The sequence below is a fragment of the Convolutriloba macropyga genome, chromosome 2 (genome assembly GCF_964194025.1).
Source record: "Convolutriloba macropyga chromosome 2, txConMacr16.3, whole genome shotgun sequence".
Lineage (NCBI taxonomy): Eukaryota > Metazoa > Xenacoelomorpha > Acoela > Convolutidae > Convolutriloba > Convolutriloba macropyga.
The window spans coordinates 66,775,039-66,796,175 of record NC_134469.1 but is presented as its reverse complement, the minus strand read 5'-3'; the positions used below and the strand labels follow the sequence as shown (position 1 = coordinate 66,796,175).

Here is a 21,137-nt window from a genome sequence, read left to right as displayed (position 1 = left end):
GCTCTCAGATAACCCTCAAATGGAGTGACCCGCACTCACTTGCCTAGTGAGGTAGTCATTTTTGAGAGCAATTAACAGGTAACCTGAAACTTAATCACGCGAATGAACAAAAATGAGCCTCAACTTACGGTATATAGCGGCACCGAATGACTTCGGTCATTAAAAACCGTATACTCGAGCCGAAGACTACACTGATTCTGTTTGACGCCGATGGCTGCAGGAATCGCTACCTTTGCTTACAAAGAATTCAAAAAGAACAAGTGAGTCATAAATTGCGGAGAGGACAGGCAACTTTGTTGGGATTGTTAATAAAGACAATCTTCAAGGACAATATCTAATGCCTCGAGTCCTGAATCAGCGTTTTGCGAAAAAGGTACCACACGCTGTCAAAGTTAAAACGACAACGTCAGGTACTTTGACCAGACTAATTGTAAACCTCGTTGCCACAATAACGCCCTATATTTTTTGTGCGGATAACGGTTCAGATGCAGCACTTGGATTTTTGAATTTAATCAAGAAATCAGAACATCCACAGCTATCCACACGGAACATTTGACTTGTGTTTCGATGAACATTAAAGTGAGTTTCCCTCACTTGGTATACATTCACTCAAACTCAATTGATATTTATTCTCAAAGTTTATCTACACGACTATCAGAGAGTTCAAAACTTTACGTATCCCTAAATTTAGGCAGGACGCGACGGCTCATTTCTCAAACAGATCTCAGTCAAAATCAGTCCCAGAGCAATTAATCAACATTGGTGACATATTGCCGGTATATAGCTGCAATAGCTTCGTAGATCGAGATAGTAAAAGGAAGACGAAAAAAGGCTTTTTATTAATTGCTGAGAGGTTACATTTTGACTAAGAATCCACAAACTTATAGATGCTTCTAATAGCTGCTCTCAGATAACCCTCAAATGGAGTGACCCGCACTCACTTGCCTAGTGAGGTAGTCATTTTTGAGAGCAATTAACAGGTAACCTGAAACTTAATCACGCGAATGAACAAAAAATTCGCTCCTAAGAGTGAAAATTACGTCACGCACGCAATTCAGCTAAAATTGCATGAAAAAAAAGATTGAAAGTGATTGTGACGCCATATGGTGATAACAAAAATTTTGACAAAATAAAAACCAAGAGAAAACCATTATTAGGCCCAGCTAATGCATTCGATTCGAGGACATAAAAAAGATCGACACAAGGTAAAGAACACTTACGTGCAATGATACAGAAAAACAAGATAACCACACTGAGATCTGCGTCAAGATTATAAGAATAAAACGAGTATTGTGTCGTAAACGAAATGCTGTTATTAACACTAGGTGAACTGCTACCCATAAAAACTCCTGCACTCATCACAGAGGTGTGTGCAAGCGTCATGTTAGAAGTTTTAAGCCTACTTTACGCAATCTTCAGGAGTTTTTAAAGCCGAATAGCCCAGTAAGTGCTCTTAACCAAGTTATGCTCAGTAGAACAGGCGTTAAATAACAGTCCTTTCGCTACTCAAGAAATATGTTTAGTCCTCGGAATTCTTAAATAAGTCAAACGAAGTCCTCAGCACCAAATCACTTCTTATGGGGAAATAGGAGCCTCAACTTACGGTATATTGCGGCACCGAATGATTTCGGTCATTAAAAACCGTTTACTCGAGCCGAAGACTACACTGATTCTGTTTGACGCCGATGAATGCAGGAATTGCTACCTTTGCTTAAAAAGAATTCAAAAAGAACAAGTGAGTCATAAGTTGCGGAGAGGACAGGCAACTTTGTTGGGATTGTCAATAAAGACAATCTTCAGGGACAATATCTAATGCCTCGAGTCCTGAATCAGCGTTTTGCGAAAAAGGTACCACACGCTGTCAAAGTTAAACCGACAACGTCAGGTACTTTGACCAGACTAATTGTAAACCTCGTTGCCACATTAACGCCCTATATTTTTTGTGCGGATAACGGTTCAGATGCAGCACATGGATTTTTGACTTTAATCAAGAAATCAGAACATCCAAAGCTATCCACACGGAACATTTGACTTTTGTTTCGATGAACAAAAAATTCAGTTTCACTGACTTGGTATACATCCACTCAAATTCAATTGATATTTATTCTCAAAGTTTATCTACACGACTATCAGAGAGTACAAAACTTTTACGTATCTCTAAAGTCAGGCAAGACGCGACAAATCAATTCTCAAACAGATCTCAGTCAAAATCAGTCCCCGAGCAATTACTCAACATTGCTGACAGATTGCCAGTAAATAGCTGCAATACCTTCATAGGTCTGCAGTCTCAAAAAGATAGTAAAAGGAAGACGGAAAAAATAATGCTTTTTATTAGATGCTGAGAGCTTATTTTTGATTAAGGATCTGTCAAACTTATAGCTGCTTCTAATAGGTGCTCTCAAATAATCTTCAAATGGAGTGACGCGCACTCCCTTGACCTTATCTCTTTGAACTAAAGTAAAAAAAATCAATTTCAGAGTGAGGAAGTTATTTTTGAGAGTAAGTAACGTGTAACCAAAAACTTAATCACGCGAATGAAAAAGAAACTCGCTTCAATAAGAGTTAAAATGACGTCACGCACGCAATTCAGTTGAAATTACATAAACAAAAAATAGATTGAAAGTGATTGTGACGCCGTATGTTGCTAAAAAAATCTTGACAAAATAAAAAACCAAGAGAAGGCCATTAATAGACCCAGCTATCGCTGCGCGGCTATTAAAAACCCAGTTGCTTCTTCAGGTCTCAGTCGTTTGTACATAGGATCCTCGCGCCCAAATTACTTCTGATTAAATAACAAGTGCAATTTTTTATTCATTTATCAGCTGACGTCGCCATTCTTCACGGAAAATTGTTCTCTTTACCGTTTGTTTCAATAGGATTGAAAACGCTCAACCTTTATTTCAAATTTTGCTCTCAAAAGATTTTGGAGTCATAATTCAATTAAGTGCTATTATCTAAATTGGAGATGAGACAATGTAAAAATTATAAATTATGAACAATTTAGGGACTTCAGATGGGCACATTCATTTCCAAAACAGCTCTCAAAAATTTCAAGTATATTCTGAGATCGGATATATTAAAAATGCATTTTCTCATTACTTCAGAATAAGCTGACAACAGCGGTACCACAACCCAATTTGTTAAATTTGACTGACCTTAAAATCCTATTATTAATCGTACTTGACAATAGTTTAGAAATTATGCTGCCACGTGCGCACCTAGGTTAAACTTGGGTTAATAAAGTTGGAATAATAAAACATCATAGAGCACAAGTTCACGCTCCATTCATTCATCTTTGCGATGACAGCCCGAAAAAGTGGTTCTATTACACGTAGATACCTATTACTAGGGAAACAAAATAGATCTTTCATTAAGTTAAGGAATAATTCTGATTGGATGAGATGTCAGGAGGAGGCTGATTGGTAGAAGAGGAGGTATGCATTTTCAGAGACAATAGAAGAGGATGAGACTGAATAGACAGATGAGTCATCGTACTTGTACCACTGTCTCAACTGATCAATCCATACTGTCGCAATGTAGTGTCCTCTGTCTATACTCCCACCAGAGTGGTTAACCACACCGTACAAACTGAAGTTATTCTCCCTCGCTGATGACAATTTACTCTAAAAGGTAGTAGTTGAAAAACAGACAATAGCTATTCTCTTTTGCTTTGAGGTGTCAAAAAAGATATGATTGTTGTCACGAAAAAGCAGCGCAATGTCAATGCCGAATACCTCAATCATCACATACTGTATCGACGGGAACCAACCAGAACATTCAAAATAGTTTCATTATGTAAAATAAGAGTTCAAAGTCGCGATATCATTAACTACTTGAATTACACGAGGAGTTGCAGGAGGGAGGGAGGGGGGCCTAAATGGGACTAAGAAGTTCAATAGTGGGCTTCAAATAACCACATTAGAGGTTAACATATAGCACTATTAAGATTTAAAGTAAAAAATGGCACCAGTTTCGGCGCACTTTTCGTTTGACTTTTAGTATTAAATTGCCTCCAATTCAATTCAGCTGCTTGAAATTGCGATTGAGAGAGAATTTTAGATCACGCAAAACGCAAAAAGTCAAGGGCGTAAAAGTCACTCGAAAAGTCAAAATTGTCAAGCAAAAATTTTGCATAAAAAAAGACACATACGTTTACAATAATTGTTATGAACTTCGTTCAAGGGCAATTAAAAATATTTATCTACCCTTATTTTAATAAAAAAATCATTTCCGGGTCCAAATTCACTTGAAAATATTGATTTAAAAAGTGGAAAATAACCAAACATTACATAACTCTGATCACACTTGTCACAACATACCTTCCACAAGGGATCTGACATTAGTTGCATTGGAAAGTCGACTTTGGATTGAATTTTGACTCTGTTGTACCCATTCAGAAACTCAAATCTCTTCAGGTGAATAATCAAGTACTTCGGCCAACGCCACACATCCAATTTTTTGGTTGCTTTCCTCAAAGTTTTGCAGCTAGGACAACTCCATTCAATATACTCAGGCATGCAGTATAGCTGGAAACAGTCGTAAAGAGTGGACCTTGAGCTGCTACGAGGAATGGGTAGAGACAAGTACATGAAAGCATCAAATGTCGTCGATTTCTTCGAGCAAACTGTGCATTGGACAACACTTCTGTATTGTCCTTGAAAAATATCCACGATGATGGAGCGGTTATTCAAGGAGTAATTAGCCCAATAGATGTTTGCCAATTCAGAGTCTGATTTGTTGTCCATTTCCTTGTCAGATATCGTCTGGATCTTCTTTTCTCCAGCCATATTGACCTCTTCGTGCAAGCCATCTGAAGCAACCCAACAAATCACTTTAGTTTGTTAGCAAATCTCAAACATAGCTGGCAGATTGCCAGAAAATAGCCGCAATAGATTCGTAGATCGGCAGTCTCAAAAAAAAAACAGTAAAAAAAGACAGACCAAAAAAATTTGTCTGTTCATTGAAGGCTGATCTGTTATATTTTGATTAAAAATCTGTATAAGTTATTGCTGCCTCTATTAGCTGATCTCAAATGACCTTCATTTAGAGTGATACACACCCATTTGACCTTATCTCTTTGAATTAAAGTAAATAAAAGTCAATTTCAAAGTGAGGAAGTCATTTTTGAGAGTGAGGTGAGTCAAGTGTGACCAAAAATTTAATCACGCACATGAACAAAAAACTCGCTCCACTAAGAGCGAAAAATGACGTCACACATGCATTTCAGTTGAAATTGCATGAACGAATGAACAAAAAATGGCTGTGACGTCATATGGTCGTAACAAAAATCATGACGACGAAATAAAAAAAAAAACCAAGAGAAGGCCAATAATAGCCTCAGCTATCGCTGTGCGGCTATTAATCAAAAGTCTTCCAATTTGAGAGCCGTAGCAAGTTGAAAATTCAATAATTAAATTTGCTTTCAAACAATAGCCGATATCTTAAGCGCATTCAACTTTCAGCTTCAGCATTTAAAAGAATAGACTCAATCAACAATTAGATGCGATTGCACGCCTAAAACAGTGTGATACTGCAAGTCGACGTGATTTTTGCTCTCACCTAAAAGTGCAATGAGTAACTCTTGTGCATCTTGCTGATCAGTGCCTTTGAACTGCTTCCTGTACTTTCCCATGGCTGCCTTAATGTCCACTGGACTGATCACTCTGTACTGCGTATTCCACATTGCACGGAGAAGGATAGTGAACTCGTACACTATGTACCCTCCCATGCCTTCTTTGTTATTTGGGTTCAAATAGTCGAAGAACTTGCCCCTGATACAAAACCGAAATTATCAAATTACACAGATCTGAACATTCAGCCAAATTCAAAGACTGATTCTATTCAAATAATGATCCGAAGATGAAGATAAAAATGGATGACCCAGCGGACGTTCAGGAGATAAGTTTTCGGAAACTCCATCCATTAAAATTATTTTCTTGCATCGGAAAATACTATCAATCAGCGATTATACAAGGCTCTGATTTTAAAACCGCGAAAGTGAACGCCCATATGGCGTTTGACCATTTGGCATGAAATTGAACCATTTCTTCTGATTTCAACCCGTCAAATTGAATGATTTGCAGTATCTCGTAAATCAGAAGTGTCAACTCATACGACGGCAATTAACAAAAAACTCACTCTAAGTGTAAAAACGATGTCACACACGCAAATTAGTAAACAAAATTATGGGCTCAATAAAATAAGCCAACTTGAACTGAGCGCTACGTCAAATGGTTGCAACAAAAACCAAAATCTTATCACGAAACAAAAAACAGCCTGAAAACTTGACGAAGCCAAGCAGACATTTGACTCGAAGACATAGAATTTCTGAAAGAAAAGATAATCGATAATATGTAAAATCGCTTTTAAGTTTTTCTCTTATTGAAGTTTAATTGCTCTAGAAACAAGTTTGAAGCAATTATTCTGACCTCCTTAATTCTTTCCGAAAGCAAAGCTTGACCGTTTCAATTTTTGGTGAGAATTTTACGCTCGAACTTTTGCATGATCTTAATTTCTTTCAGTCACAATTTTAAACAGCTGGACTCATTAAAAGCACCTTAGTAAACTTGTGCTCCATGCTACCCCTCGAATGACGCAAACTCTAATAGATAAGAGCAATTTTTCCCTTCGAGAGCAATTGTTCCGAAATTTGTCGGTTATGTTTACTTTTTAAGTTTGTTAGTTTTTTTGAAATTGATTAATTGATAGTGCAGCATGATGTTAAATTCAATGACGGAAGGGAAAGGAAAATCTTTAGTACAATGTGCTAAACAGAAGTCAGATTTCTTCGTGCAATGTTCTTAGGCAAGCAGATAAAAATGCATGCACAAAAATTTGACGCCTGTTTAGAATCTTGAACTAAACATTTTCGTTTCACATCCTGCCGCACTGATACTGAAACAATTTTTTAAACAGATTAACTATCTTTTGGTTAAAAAACAAGCTAAAAATTAACCAGCAGATTGCTGGAAAATAAACACTGTTGATTCGCATAACTGATTGTGAATAAAAGAAAAAACGAAAAGAAAATTGATTGTTCCACAAAAATATTTTCAAAGTGCGAACCCTTTTATTTCAGTGAGCAGTTACATACTCCTGTCTCTTAATGATAGGAACATAGCCGGAATATTGCCGGAAAATAGCCACTATAAACGCTTGTGGCCTTCCATGAATTGAAACAACTGAAGGAATAAGATTGACAGATCGACCACCAGTCCCTTAACAGACCACTAGACTTTTTGGGTTATATTCGGACTGTCAATTATATGACACAAACGGGCTATCAGGAAGAAGCCCGAAAAAAGCGTTTCCAAATTTGATATGCGAAATCAAAAACTCAAGACTAACAATCAAGAATGAGAGCATATAAGTTTGGCACTACTTAAATGCACACTATTAACTAGTAAATGTTCACAAAATTTGAAATTCCATAAGTTCGGAAGTCCTTTTTTTGAGTGAGGTGAGTCACGCAATTGACCTAAAAACAAAAATGACATCACGTACACAAATTTTAACTGCAAACCAGTAGAAGTCACTGAAGTCATTGGAAAAGTCAATCCCAAGAAATCAGGTCGTAAGAATCATCGATGGAGACGACGAATTAAAAACATAGCCGGTAGAATACCGGAAACGACTCGAATCGTCGTGCAAAATATCTCTATTCTAACTGGGACAAAATCAGAATATCGAAAAAACAATAGAAATAACAAAAATAGTAGACCAATATAACATAAAGCGTTAAAATTTTTCAGTTCAGTGGTGTGGGTAGGTGCTGTTGGGGGGGGGGGGGGGGGGGGTTGGTAGGTGGGGGGCAAATAGGTGGTGGGGGGGTGTAGGTAGGTGGGGTGGGGGTATGTACGTTGCGGGGGGTAGGTAGGTACGTGGGGGGGGGGGGTTAGGTACGAGGCGAGGGGGGGGGGGGTAGGTACGTTGGGGTTGGGGGGGGGGGGGTGGTAGGTATGTTGGGGGGAGTAGGTACGTTGGGGGGGAGGGTTAGGTACGGGGGGGTTTAGGTACGTTGGGGGGGGGTAGGTACGTGGGGGGGGTAGTTTTTTTGGGGGGCGGGGTAGGTAGTTAAATGGGATCAAATTTTCTCAAATTGACCTCTTCACCTTGAATTACAGACTGTTACCAATTGCTATACATTACAAACTAATCCATTGTTAAAGTCCAATGTTCGAAAACAGAAGTCAACAATCAAAAACGGAGGCAAAAGCTCAAATAGAAAGAAGTCAAAATTCAAGTCATGAACAAACTTGTTTTCTGCTAAAAAAAAACCTGTAGAATATCAATACTCCTCTTCGAGTCGTAAAAAAACCACGATGTCCCCAATTATAGCCGCTATAGCTTCGCGGCCATTAATAAAGAGGCTCGCATCAGTAGTAAAAAATGGACTAGAGGAACGACAGGGGGGGACTGACACTTTTTGCAACGCGATTTTACAATGGAGAATGGGACAATGCTCTAAAAGCATAGAATGATTCATTACCAAAATTGTCCCCCCTGTTTTTCTCGCAAAAGGTGTCCGTACCCCCCCCCCCCCCCCCCCGTTGTTCCTCTAGTCACTTCTTTTTACTACTCGTATCAATACCAATAAGCACTTTAGATAGTAACTAAGACTTATAAGAATGTTCTATAATGTTCTATAAATTTTCAAAGTGCGAACCCTTTTTATTTCAGTTAGCTGTTACATACTCCTGACCCTTAATGATAGGATAAAGGGGCTTGTATCAGTAATAAAAGGAAGTGACTAGAGGAACAACGGGGGGACGTATACAATGGGCAATGGGACAATGACCTAAAAGAAAGAAATGATTCATTAACAACGAGACAAAAAGTGTCCGTCCCCCCGTTGTTCCTCGTCACTTCTTTTAACTACTCGTATAAAATACCAATAAGCACTACAAGTCTTTTTGCAAAAATTGTCCTACCCCCCCCCCCCCCCCCCCGTTCCTCTAGTCACTTCTTTTTACAACTGATAGTAACTAAGACTTATAAGAACAAAGATTATGTAGCGGTCATCTAAATTGGACTTTATTGGGGTATCCCGTTTCTATTTTTGATTTCGTTTTTTAATACCCCTTTTAGATTGCTTTACTGAGCAACTGCTGCTTAAAAGCACTTTTAGCAGAATGAGCGAATAATTAAACTAGCTTAAAGTAAAAAAGGCTTCATGCAAAATGCCGAAATAGCTGCAAAATGGGTTAAAATAGGAGCTAGTGGGAGCTCTAATCTTTTGCAGGTTGATTGAATGATGGAGGAGCCTGAATGAGTCCAGTCCAGTTGCTATAAATTGTGAACGGGAGATATTAAGATCATGCAAAAATTCGAGCGTAAAATTCACACCAAAAGTCAAAACAGTCAGGCATGACTTTGTATAAACCAACACGATTACAATAATTGCTTCAAACTTCGTCTGAGAGCAATTAAAAACTTCAAGAAAAAACTTGACAGATAGTTTAACATTTTCACAAATCGTAAGCAAAGTTTTCACCCCAGCAATTCATCGACGTGGATCTATTCTGTTTCGCCCCCCCCCCCCCACCCCCACCTTAGTAAGCATAAATTTTTTATGACCCCCAGGCGCACGTGCTATTTTCTTACATAGTAACTTGCTATATAACAACATATAATTTGTAACTGGGGGTCATATAAAACACTGGCGGGGGGGGGGGCGAAACAGAATATATCTATCGACGTTAGTCGGCTATCTTCCCTTTTCTACAGAAACTATATTTGTCTTCGCGACAGATGTCTGTGTTTCGTATCGGTAAGTCTTCTGCATTTTTTTGTGATTTTTGTTGTAGTAAGATTTTCACAACTTCAAATCAAAAATTTCACACAAAGTTACGATCTCTTTAATTCATCTCTGATACTAAATATTGGGTCCCAGATTCATCCACTTAAGTTTTAGCCAATGCCGATCAGATGAATTTGCAAATTACTCGATAGCATAGCGATCAAAATCTATCCATATATGCTCAACTATTCAAATAGAATGCCTATTTAAAGAAAAATAGCAAAAACAATTAGAAGAATAACTTCAAGCAAAGTTACTAAAGTTTCACAAAATATGTCAATAATACGGCCAAATGATCACAAAAAGCAATCGAAAAAAGCTCAAAAGATGCTACCTGACAAGCAAGACCCCGTCACAATTTTAAAAACATAGATTGCAGATTTAAAGCAGATTGCCAGAAGATAGCCGCAATAGCCTCGTAGATCTGCAGTCTCAAAAATTCGTCGTTTCAATGAAGGCTGATATGTTATATTTTGATTAAAATCTGTATAAGTTTTTGCAGCCTCTATTAGCTGCTCTCTATTAATCTTCATTTAGAGTGACACACACCCATTTGACCTCATCTATTTGAATTAAAGTAAATTAAAGTCAATTTCAAAGTGAGGAGGTCACTTTTGTGAGTGAGGTAAGTCAAGTGTGACCAAAAATTTAATCACGCAAATAAACAAAAAAAACTCGCTCCACCAGGAGCAAAAAATGACGTCACACAAGCACTTCAGTTGAAATAGCACTGAACGAATGAACAAAAAGCAGATTTGAAGTGGTTGTGACGTCATATGGTCGTAACAAAAATCGCGACGACGAAATAAAAAAAAAACATAGCAGGACAAGTACTGACGTACAATTCAAAGAGTTTTCATTCACTAAACAAAAAACTGGACCTAGAACGGCCTATGATGAAATTGAAAACCATTTCTTAAAAAAACAGAAAATCAATGCCAAAATGCCACATGTGAACAAAAAGACCACTAGCGAGAAATAGAAATTTGTTTCTAACAAAAAACTAGGCCTAGAATGAATTACGAATGGATTAGAAAAACCACTTAGAAAAAAATCCAATCCAAAAAATTGAAAAAAAAGAGTAAAAATCAAGAGTAGAAATTGAAATTGCCGCAAAAAAACCACTAGCCAGAAAGCGAATTTTTGTTCAAACACCGTTTTCTCACTCTACTTTAAAATTAGAGCGCAAAAATTTCACGCTGCAAAACCACTCGCCTTTTCGCTCCACTTCCTGTTTCGGCGTGACCAGAATCACTACTCCGATTTAACTTCAAATATTCACCACTCCAATTTAACTTCAGACTTCAAATATCATGAAAATGTGTGAACAGATCTTAAAAAAATGCGCCCCAATGCAATTCAAATTCTTTGAATTGTAAAAAACCAAGAGAAGGCCAATAATAGCCCCCAGCAATCGCTGTGCGGCTATTAAAAAAAACGTAACGGGCGAATGGTCTTCAACAGCCTGTGCGTTTCGGCGAATCGCACACTTAGAGAATAGTGGATCGTAAGGCTCTGAGAGCACTTAATACCCTCAGAGCTTAACCTGATTATGCCGTTTTCTAAGATAGTTGAGACCAATTTTTTTTTGAGAGCACTTAAAATTTTAGGTTTCGCTCTCCTCGATGTATAGAGGTCTTTGAGTATATGCGTAGTATATGTATCGCATTGAAAGTTCCGTGACATAGCCACACTCTTATTCAATAGCCAAGAGCTTGCAGCTTGTCCTAAGTACCACAAATGAGTAACGCTTCATTGAGAGGTCTCCCCATATCATACTTTGTGAAATCAAAATAATTGGCTATTTTGTCTGATGCATCTTTTGGCCTGAGAATAACGCGCTTTTGATCTCATCTGGTTGGAAAGGGTACTTCCATTAGGCCATCTGACAGCTTTTTCAGGGTAACCACTGCTTTCCCGTGGTTATTAATGCCATTTAATATATACTTGAATTACATTTCGAGCATTTCCCATGTCTATTAATTTTTGCTTCGATATGGATATCTTAAAATCTTAATGTACGTAAATGAAAAAATAACTCTAATTGCAAACTGTTTTTTAACCACATAACAATTATTTATTCCAAAAATCGAAAATCTGGTCCGGGGAACGGCGCGCACAACTAGCACATTTGTTGGACACTGGAAAATTGGACAAAATGCTGCTGCAATACCTGACAATGTATTCACGCAGTAGGTAAGTGTGACTGAGGCACTGAAGACAGGCGTTCATGTAGCAGGTATTGCCCAAATTGCGAAGACCACAGCGTCCGTAAGACACGTTGCCGTAATCGGGCTATAAAAACAAAACGATTCAGTTCAATGTTCATGCTCGTCGAATCAGTGGACAATTCAAACATAAATCAATGCTTGAACATAAATCAACATATTGAGAGGTTCAAAACAGTTCAAAGTTCAAAACTGTTCTAAGTTCAAAACTGTTGCTTCAACGAGCAGATCCAAAGACTATTTTGGTTTAACTTCAACAATGCAACGATTGGATTACATATATGGCTTCGGAAAAAAAAACAGGTGAATCTCGATGGAGGAGTATAATCAAATTGAAACAAAACAGCTTATAGGTAAAGTTCTTTATTGGAATGACACAAATATTTTGAAAATTCTCATTGCGAGCTAACTTTGTATGTCATTAATTGTGAACTAAAATCCTTTGCCTCAACAAAATTGTTTTTACGGATGATTTACTTAAAATCTGTTCTATACCTGGAAATTCTTAAGATGAACTCCGTCAATTTCAAGCACAAGTGAACTCATCGGCTTGCGGTCTCTTCGAGGCGAGGGTATGTGACCACTCAATGAACTTTGAGGCATCTCTGATTTTCTGTTGCTTTGAGGCTTTTCCAAGTTAGGCGAGGAGTTTGTTCTCTTCAATGACGAGGCAGGTGTGACTGCCTTGTTGGACAGGGATGATGAGCCATCATCCCGCAGAGATTTCACATAAGTTTTCATCTCAGTGCCTCCAATAGAGCCTATAGATCATTCTCATAATTACTCTTTGTTCTAACTTGAGCACAGTAAAATGATACGTCAGATTACTTTTTAAGACAAGTTTCGAGCTCATTTAGGGCATCAAAACCAAATTTGATGGTTTTATTATAAAAAGTTACCCATCACCACATTTGAAATTCTTAAGTCAAAAGCTTAAGATTAAGATCCGCACTTCATATCTCCTCAAACATGCTTGAATGACTGCAAAAAGAACCTGCTCAGGCACATAATGCCCTCCGGGCTTAATCTGTTCAAAACGTTTGTGGACGAAAAGTTAAAAGCGTCAGACAAAATTGGGTTAAGCAAAGAGCATTGTAAAGACCACAGGACTAATATAATTGATACAAACTTTATTGAGAGCAATTATTCAAAAAAAAAACGACTGGCGCCGGACGAAAGGCTCTTGAACGTCAGACGGAGGCATTTTCTTAAGGGGATGTAGCTTATGAAGATTCTGAGTGCAAAAACCTCAAACCACATAGAGGTTCAAACACCGGACCTCCAGTATACCAGTCCAGCATCATAACCTTAGCTACAGTGTCATTGATTTCCTGTCATTCACAGTCACTTTTATACTAGCAACAAACTGAAATTTCAGAAAGAGCAACTTAGATCACAAAAACGAAGATCAAGAGCGAAAAAGCCACTCAAGATGTCAAAGAAAGCTCAAGAGCAAAAACAGTCAAGCGTGCATAAAAAAGACCAGCACAATTACAATAATAGCTTTAAGCTTTGTTTGAGAGCAATTAATAACCAACCAACCGTAGAAAATTTATCAATGAAAAATTACCAATCAAAATTTAGTTCACTAGAAAATAAAATTAATTTTTTTGCTCATTTTGCAAATAAAAAACTGCTTTTACAACGTGTTCCAACTATTTTTTTTATAAACGCCATGTTCAGAAGTTCCAGATTCAGCATGAACAGATTCATGCTATTTTGAAAAATTAGATATTTTTCACTTTTTGATACCGCAATGCTTTCCAAAAATATTTTAAAACGTTTATTTCAATTTTGAATTTTTTTAGTAGCTGCTTTTCTCCCTTTCTTAGTTATAGTGATTAAGCCTGAGTGTAAAATCTTGATCGATCTTCACTTCAGCTTTCTCTCTGATTGAGAATTCAAAGATTAAAGTGAAAAATTTCCACTATTATTTTTGTTGTTATTATTAATGTTAATATTTAAGGTTTAGGTGCTTCAGTACATAATATTCCATTTGAAAACGTTTTGTTTACTTCTGTAAATTAGTTCATCTGTTATCAGCTTCAACTCACATGGCAGTCCGTTCCACTCATGAGGCACAACTTCATGATCTTTCTAAAACCAGATTGAGCAGCACCGATTCGAAAGTTATATACCTAATCGCGTCGTCAAAACATATCATAACTAAGAACAAGGCAGCTAAGGCATTAAAAAAACGAAGGCCAAAAAGTATACTGAAAAAACACGTTTATTCACAAGTATCAAGTGGACTTGCTTGATGAACATTGACGCTTAAGTCCAAGATAAAAGTCAGCCAAAAAGAAAGCATATTTCATAATCTACTGTAGCTTCCCCGTAAGTAAAGCAAGTAAGCATTAATAGTGAATTACAATAGTCAAGCTGCGTAAAAATCATTACTCTGCTCAGCTCGATTAACACATCCTGATCAACTGAATCTATGATAGTATAGAGAGCAGTACCAACTGAAACTAACTGGACGAATTTGGTTTTGACTATTGTACGAATTAATCATCTAAAATATAGCCCTCAAACTTTAAATGAACCGACAAAATGGAAATCTTTCGCACAATAGTTGAAGTCATATTAGTAATTATTTGTAGTTGTGTAACCGCTAAACCATCTCTGTGAAGTGGTTGTAATCAAATCAAGCTTACTGAGTAACTACTTCTTTGTGGCAATGTACACCACAGGATCAATAGCGCAGCAAAAAAAAGTGGATTTGAAGCCGTTCGACTATGAGCTCTAACGGCAAATAACAGGTGAAAAACACGGGGCCTAAAGCAGAACCTTGTGTTACACCCCAGTTTTGATTTCTGCTCCGAAGACTACACAATTAATTTTAGGAAGCATGATAACACCATCGAAGTCTAGGCTGAAATCGGGAATCGATTGAAGTGTAATATGATCATATGTATCGAAGGCTGCTAATAGATCAATTCCAATATAGAAAGTGTTTTTCTTAGTTCCAAATCAAATCACATGTCAATGGTAACTTTGAAAAGGGCTGGTTCAGTTGAGTTGAGTTGAACTTCAGTTGAGTTGAAGCACGCTGAAAATTGCACAATTATTGCTTTCAATGTGCTCAGTGGTGTGAACAAAGGCTGCTATTTCTAATAGAGAAAGAAAAAAATCGGTTCTCTTTCAGTGATGGGATCTCCGGACACAACTGAATGAAATTAAGAAAGAGTACTATTTATTTTTGATAAGAACTTATTAAATTCTGTATAAATTAGATCTCGATTAGCACACTTTGGTAGCTGCTGCTCATGGTTTCCGAGTAAGAATTTCAATAACGCACCGACTGCTACATTTCGCATACAACAGGTTTTTGATATACAAGGCCCGTTTCTCGAGAAACTTTTCAATAAAGATTTCAGTGTTAAGATCAAAATCTCCTTTCAAATCCCATTTTCTGTACCCTATTTTTTCGATATCGCTCACATTTACTTTTCTCTCCTTTTAAAAATAACAGGTTGTCATAGAAAAAAGAACAATTATGTTCAACAAGTTTTAAAGTTAAGCAGAAAATAATCATAGTATATTTGCTTTAGTCAGATAGTCATTCCACGCTTTATGAAGATATGTATTTTGCTCTATGCTAAACCAATTCAACAACGGATTAAATTACGACTCAGATCTTAACAATTTGCAGTTCCTATAAAGTATTTGTCGCTCAGGTTTGCTGAATTTCATATTACTTATCGAAGATAAAAACTAATTAACGATCAGATTGAGGAAAGTAATGAATTTAAAAATCATTTTACATTTCAGTTGCGCTCCCGACGGCCACCTCATTTGAGTTTGGCTTGTAACACTTTTTACTAAAACAAGAAAACTTTTGCAAATATATTTTCCTGATTAGATGCAATGCTTTCTCCTGAGTCCTCACTTCTCAGCACACATATTTGATAAACTAGGAGTATCTCCTGCAACCCTAATTATCCCTCTCGTCAAAAGAGAACAAATAAGCATCACTATTATAGACAGAGTAACCTCTTACCAAGCTCTGCTTCCATTGCAGCTTCGATGAACTCTACACTTACAGACTAGGAAGAGTCTAAATGAGATATACAGACAATGCAGTTAGGATAATCCATTATCTTGTTTCGTTCGACGAGAAATCAAATTGCTCAAGCGAGAAAAACATAACCGACTCACGTCGGGCGAATTGCTCTCAAACGACCACGACCGTTATCTTCAGTGGGTGGGGGGCCTCCGGGGGCTGATGGGGTGGCAAGGGGGGAGGGGGGTCAATCTCTAAAAATCGCCCTTCGCACCATAAGTATAAGTCTACAAAACAGATTCTGTGAATCGCATACTTGAAGACTAGTGAGCTGAAAGGCTCAAAAGAGCACTTAATGCCCGCTGTGCGCTACCTGTTTATCCCGTTTTTGAGGACGAAAAGTCAAATGCATCAGAGGCAAAATTGGTCAAGCGAAAAATTGCATAAAAAAGACCGACATGACTAATATAATTGCTACAAACTTCGTTTAGAGCAATTAAACTGCCATTAAAAAATTGTATAAATTTTGTATAATTACAACATAACCGACTAAAGCTGGGCGAATTGCTCTAAAACGACCGGCGAGAGCTAGTAACCAGATGGGGCTTAGCGATGCTAGCATTAGGGGGGGGGGGGGGGGTAAGCCGAGTGGGGATCAAGCGATGTGGGGCAGGGTCGGGAGGGCTGGAAGAGAGGGGGCCCAAATCACCAGGCGGAGAACGGCGAAGTCATGGGAGGTGGGATGTTGATCAGCCACTTAAACTTTACCTGTTTATCCCATTTTCGAGGACAAAAAGTTAAAAGGTCAGACGAAAAATCGCATTTAGTCTATGAGTGATTTAAGTCGATTAGAAATAGCATTGATCATTGCAAGAAATGACGCAAGGCAAATAAACGCAGCCGAGGGGGGTTATGAAAAACATAATTTTTCTGGGCGCCAAAATGCAGGTTTTGGTGACTTGATAGAACTAGGCCGTACCCGGAATATAGCTTTGCTCCTCCATAATTTACCGCGTTAAAGTTAGGACCCAAAATAAACTCGGCGAACAGCCGACACTCTTAACAAAGAGAGTTTATCTAATTGCACTTCTAAGCTGAGAAACCCTGATATCTTGTGCACGATTTGAACTTACTTGTTTCTGATCCAGCAGTGCTGCCCATGTCCTTTATTGGTGCTGATGATGGCTCTGCACTTGCATGTTCTTCCATTTCTTGCGATGGAGTTTCAACGCTACCACTAGAGGCATTATCAGTATCACTAACAAAACTCTTGGTCGATCCCCCAGCTTGAGCGGTATCTGAAGGTGAGCTAGACCAGTCAGAAGGCGGCAACTGAGGCTTCTTTTCTCTTAAAGCTCCAACATCCATATTGGAACCTCGAGAGACAAGGGGATCAACTTTTTCGCTCTCCACTTCTTTCAGTCTCTAGAAACAAATTTACTCACTTTTATCTCTATCTCTCATCACAATCACCAAAACTTAACAATCACCTCTTGCATTCGTCTGTTTTCTTCCTCCAAACGAGTCTTTTCTTCTCGTTCTTCTTGGAGCTCAGCTAGTAACTTCGCTACTTCAGGAACTGCCTCCTCCACTTTAGGCACTATTAAACGAGGCTTAAGCGATCTGTCTACTTTTGGTATTTTCTTTGCAGCTGTTTTTCTTAATTCCACATCCCCTCCCGTTTTTTCCAATGGTTCTTCAGAAACTTGGGCTGCGATGTCTGGTAGCTTGTTCTTCGCCTCTGCTTCAGAAACAGAAACAAGCTTCGTCAGCTCACTTAAAATATCGGGATAAGAAGCTGTTTCGTTGATGACATTTGGTGAGGGTGGTATTTCGGGAGGCAGAATCGTTTTCGGCTTATTTGACCTATCGACTACGGGTCGAGTGGCTACAGAAGGAACCTTAATTATCTCGGGTTTCGGTAATATTTGCTCCTCTTTCACCGACAGCTGGCTCAAATCAAGCCTAGATAAGATTGACTTCCGCTGCTCGTACTGTGGTTTGTCGATTTTAGCATTGCTAGTCAAATTCGGGAATAGGTCAACAACATCACGAAAACCACCCGACAGAATCATTGGGCAAACGTGAAGCGGATGCTCCGGCGACCATTTCAGCAAACAGTCTCTCAAAATAGAGAATGCGCTGCCATACACAAAGCCAGAATCAAGCCCTACCCAATCACACAAAATGATGAATTCAAAATTTGTTCGGTTGTTCCACAAACTCAAGCTGTACTCTTCAAGACAGAGTTCAATTTCTCTGGCTGTCAGCACTTGTTTCTGTTTAAGAAAAGATTCTGGAATGTTGACTTGATTATTAACTTTGATACGAGATTCAGAAAACTCTTTCTCTTCACGAAGATCGAGCAGTAGAATAGCATCGTTTTTAGTTTTGACCAACTGATAGAATTCTGGCACAGATAGAGTTTCGTTTTCTGACTGACCAGTTGGAATTTTCTGAGTCTCGACCAGCTTTGTAGATTCTTTGACATTCATTTTTTGAGGACTATTGTTGTTGTTAATCTCGTCACGTTCAGTTCCCCTGTTCGTTTCAGGCTTCTTCATTTCTCGATGCGTTTGCTCTTTGTATCTGGACTTCAAAATATTCGCCATCTCTTCACATAGAACGAGGGCACGCTCCAAATGAGGCATATCGTTTTTCATTAACTCCTTTTTCGTAGGAAACTGTTTGCTCAACATGCTGTAAATATTACAGTACCGAAAAGCTAAGCAATAAGTTCTTTCGTCGTCTCGACTACCTTTCGCTTGAATCATGGCGTCATAAACACGTACAGCTGTTTGTATATAATTGTCATAAGATTTTTGGGGCTCATAGTCGATCTCTTTCCCGTAAGATCTCTTCAACTCGCTATACGACTTTGCAATATACAGCTGTTTTGGCTCCATTGCCTGGGCGTTAAACAACTACATACGGCCTAAAGCAACAAATCAAACTACAACGGAAACCTATACTTAAAAAAGGGATTCTGGAGGTTTAAGACTGGTCGTCTAAGATTTTTCTCAGCACCATGTTGAGATAGTTGCGCTGGATTGGTCGAGAACGCTTTTGAGAGTAACCATTTTCGGATCTTCTCCGTTTGTTCCCCATGGATTTTGAAAAATAAATTGCAATTAATTGGCTGGACAAAAAGAGGAGCAATCAATGAATTTAATTTGCCAAACATAAAAATCAATTCTTGCGATTATTGATCAATTGAATTTGATGTTCTAACAATTTTTTTTCGTAGATTTTCTTCTCGTCGCCACCAGAGAAAAAGTTTCCAGGCCAAACTTCTGTCAGAGATCTCATAAAATTTGGCAGATTTGGGTCTAGAAAAATTTTCGTCGTTATAAATTGAATAACTCAAATAATATAACCATTTGCGTACATTTATGGGTAAATCAAGGCAGTGTTGATTTTAAACCTACGAAAAAATAATTGTTAAAACGTCAAATTCAATTGATCAATAATTGCATTAATTGATTTTTATGTTTGCCCAATTAAATTCGTTGATTGCTCCTCTTTTTGTCCAGCCAATTAATTGCAAGTAATTTTTCCAAATCCATAGTGAACAAACGGAGAAGATCCGAAAATGTTTACTCTCAAAAGCGTTCTCGACCAATCCAGCGCAACAATCTCAGCATGGTGCTCAGAAAAAATGAACCTTATGTAAACATAGCCGGCAGATTGCCGGGAAATAGCCGCGATAGACGCTTGTGGCCTTCCACGAAATGAAACAACTAAAGAGACCACAAACTTTTTGGGTTAGATTAGGACTGTCAGTTTTATGACACAAGCGGTCTAGAAAGGAAAAGCACCATAAGAGCTGTTTTAAAATTGATAATTAAAAATCAAAAACTCAAGGCTAAAACTTAAGAAATAGGGCACATAACTTTGGCAATACTTAGATGCCCCTTATTAATCTTTAACTAGTAAATATTCATAAAATTTGAAGTTTCATAAGTGAAATCAGAAGTCAATTTTCTTAGTGAGGTCAGCCACAAAATGGACCTAAGTGCAAAAATGACGTGTCGCACACAAAAATTAACTACAAAGCAGTGAAGTCACTGAAGTCATTAAAAAAGTCAATTCCAAGAATTCAGGTGGTAAGAACTACGCTACTGAAAACAACGCTCCTGATGGGTTAGCTATGCCAATAATCTAGTTTTACTGGAAGCTGACGTCCAGCGTAACTTAATTCTTGGTCGAGAATTGGCCTACATGTAAAGGAATAATAACATTAAGACTGAAATGTCCTGCATTATTCAAATTGAAGCGAATTGTGTGAACCATATGTCACTGCAAACCAAATTAAATACCTAAGAAGGCTACGTCCTGCCAATAACAAATTTACTCTCCTAAGGTCGGAGGTGGAGCAGGATATGCAAGGAAGGAGCAACAAACTGGATATGCAAGGAAACCAGAAGAAATGCAAGGAAACAGCAACCTATGTTTGAATATTTCACTCCTTAGTTAATCATATGATTTCCCACTACTAACAGCCTCCCTTATTTATATCCCATCCACATGTCCGAGCAGTCACACTGCTCAAAATTTTCAAGACATTTTAGGGGGTGAAGTGGTTTGGCCTTACCCATGCGCCACTTATCAGCACGTTAAGTTTACTGGATTCAGCGCTAGGCGGAGCACCGTGAAACGAAAGCTACAACATCTTTAAGCCATTCAGCGGCCGACCTCCACCAAGCTTCCTGATCCCTGCATTTATTGGCTGAACTTCTAGAAAAGCAAAAAAGAACTTATGGAGAACATCTACAAACAAGTTGTTCATTGGAAAGCAATCTTTTTCACGCTACCAAGAAACAAGACAGGCATTGAGCTCATGGATATCTTGAATGAAATCCTAGCTGCTAATTTTGTGAGCGTCACACGTATGTAAAAAAAGGTGTGCAAAAACCCTTGGGTTTCAAGGTCAAAGGTTTAATTTAAATTTTAATTTTTTACTTGATTAATGACTGACACAATCTTGATAGGTGTCGACAGATTGAAATAGACAAAGCTTGGGCTTCGAGCAATACTAACAATTGTGACATATCAGTATTTACTTGGTTAATTTACCACGGTGATAGAACTGATATTGGGTACG

The 21,137-nt window shown here is 38.1% G+C and overlaps 3 protein-coding genes across 4 annotated transcripts in view; 2 read left to right on the top strand and 1 right to left on the bottom strand.

Annotated features, from left to right (window-relative positions):
• LOC142334628 (nucleolysin TIAR-like) overlaps positions 1-21,137 on the top strand; it is a 210,302-nt gene that overhangs the window by 104,140 nt on the left and 85,025 nt on the right. The gene's annotated exons all lie outside the window — the stretch shown is intronic.
• LOC142334624 (ubiquitin carboxyl-terminal hydrolase 8-like) lies at positions 2,922-19,206 on the bottom strand. The gene is made up of 7 exons (XM_075382816.1): positions 17,524-19,206; positions 17,167-17,458; positions 12,523-12,788; positions 11,973-12,094; positions 5,560-5,771; positions 4,320-4,810; positions 2,922-3,623 (listed from the first exon to the last, which is right to left on the bottom strand). Exons 1-7 carry the CDS (start codon positions 18,937-18,939, stop codon positions 3,405-3,407), a joined length of 3,018 nt encoding a protein of 1,005 aa, XP_075238931.1. The 5' UTR covers positions 18,940-19,206; the 3' UTR covers positions 2,922-3,404.
• The window catches only part of LOC142334629 (uncharacterized), a 418,890-nt gene continuing 412,990 nt past the window's right edge, over positions 15,238-21,137 (top strand). For both annotated transcript variants that reach the window (XM_075382822.1, XM_075382823.1), the window contains exon 1: positions 15,238-15,249. The gene's annotated coding sequence lies outside the window, so the exon portion shown is untranslated. The remainder of the gene's footprint in view (positions 15,250-21,137) is intronic.

Excerpts from the sequence above, each read along its gene's own strand:
- LOC142334624 (XM_075382816.1), bottom strand. The coding sequence starts at position 18,939 with ATGGAGCCAAAACAGCTGTATATTGCAAAGTCGTATAGCGAGTTGAAG. Across the intron at positions 17,459-17,523 it reads AAAACAGACGAATGCAAGAG|AGACTGAAAGAAGTGGAGAG; the intron begins GTGATTGTTAAG and ends ATTTGTTTCTAG. Across the intron at positions 5,772-11,972 it reads CTGCGTGAATACATTGTCAG|GGGCAAGTTCTTCGACTATT; the intron begins GTATTGCAGCAG and ends GTTTTGTATCAG.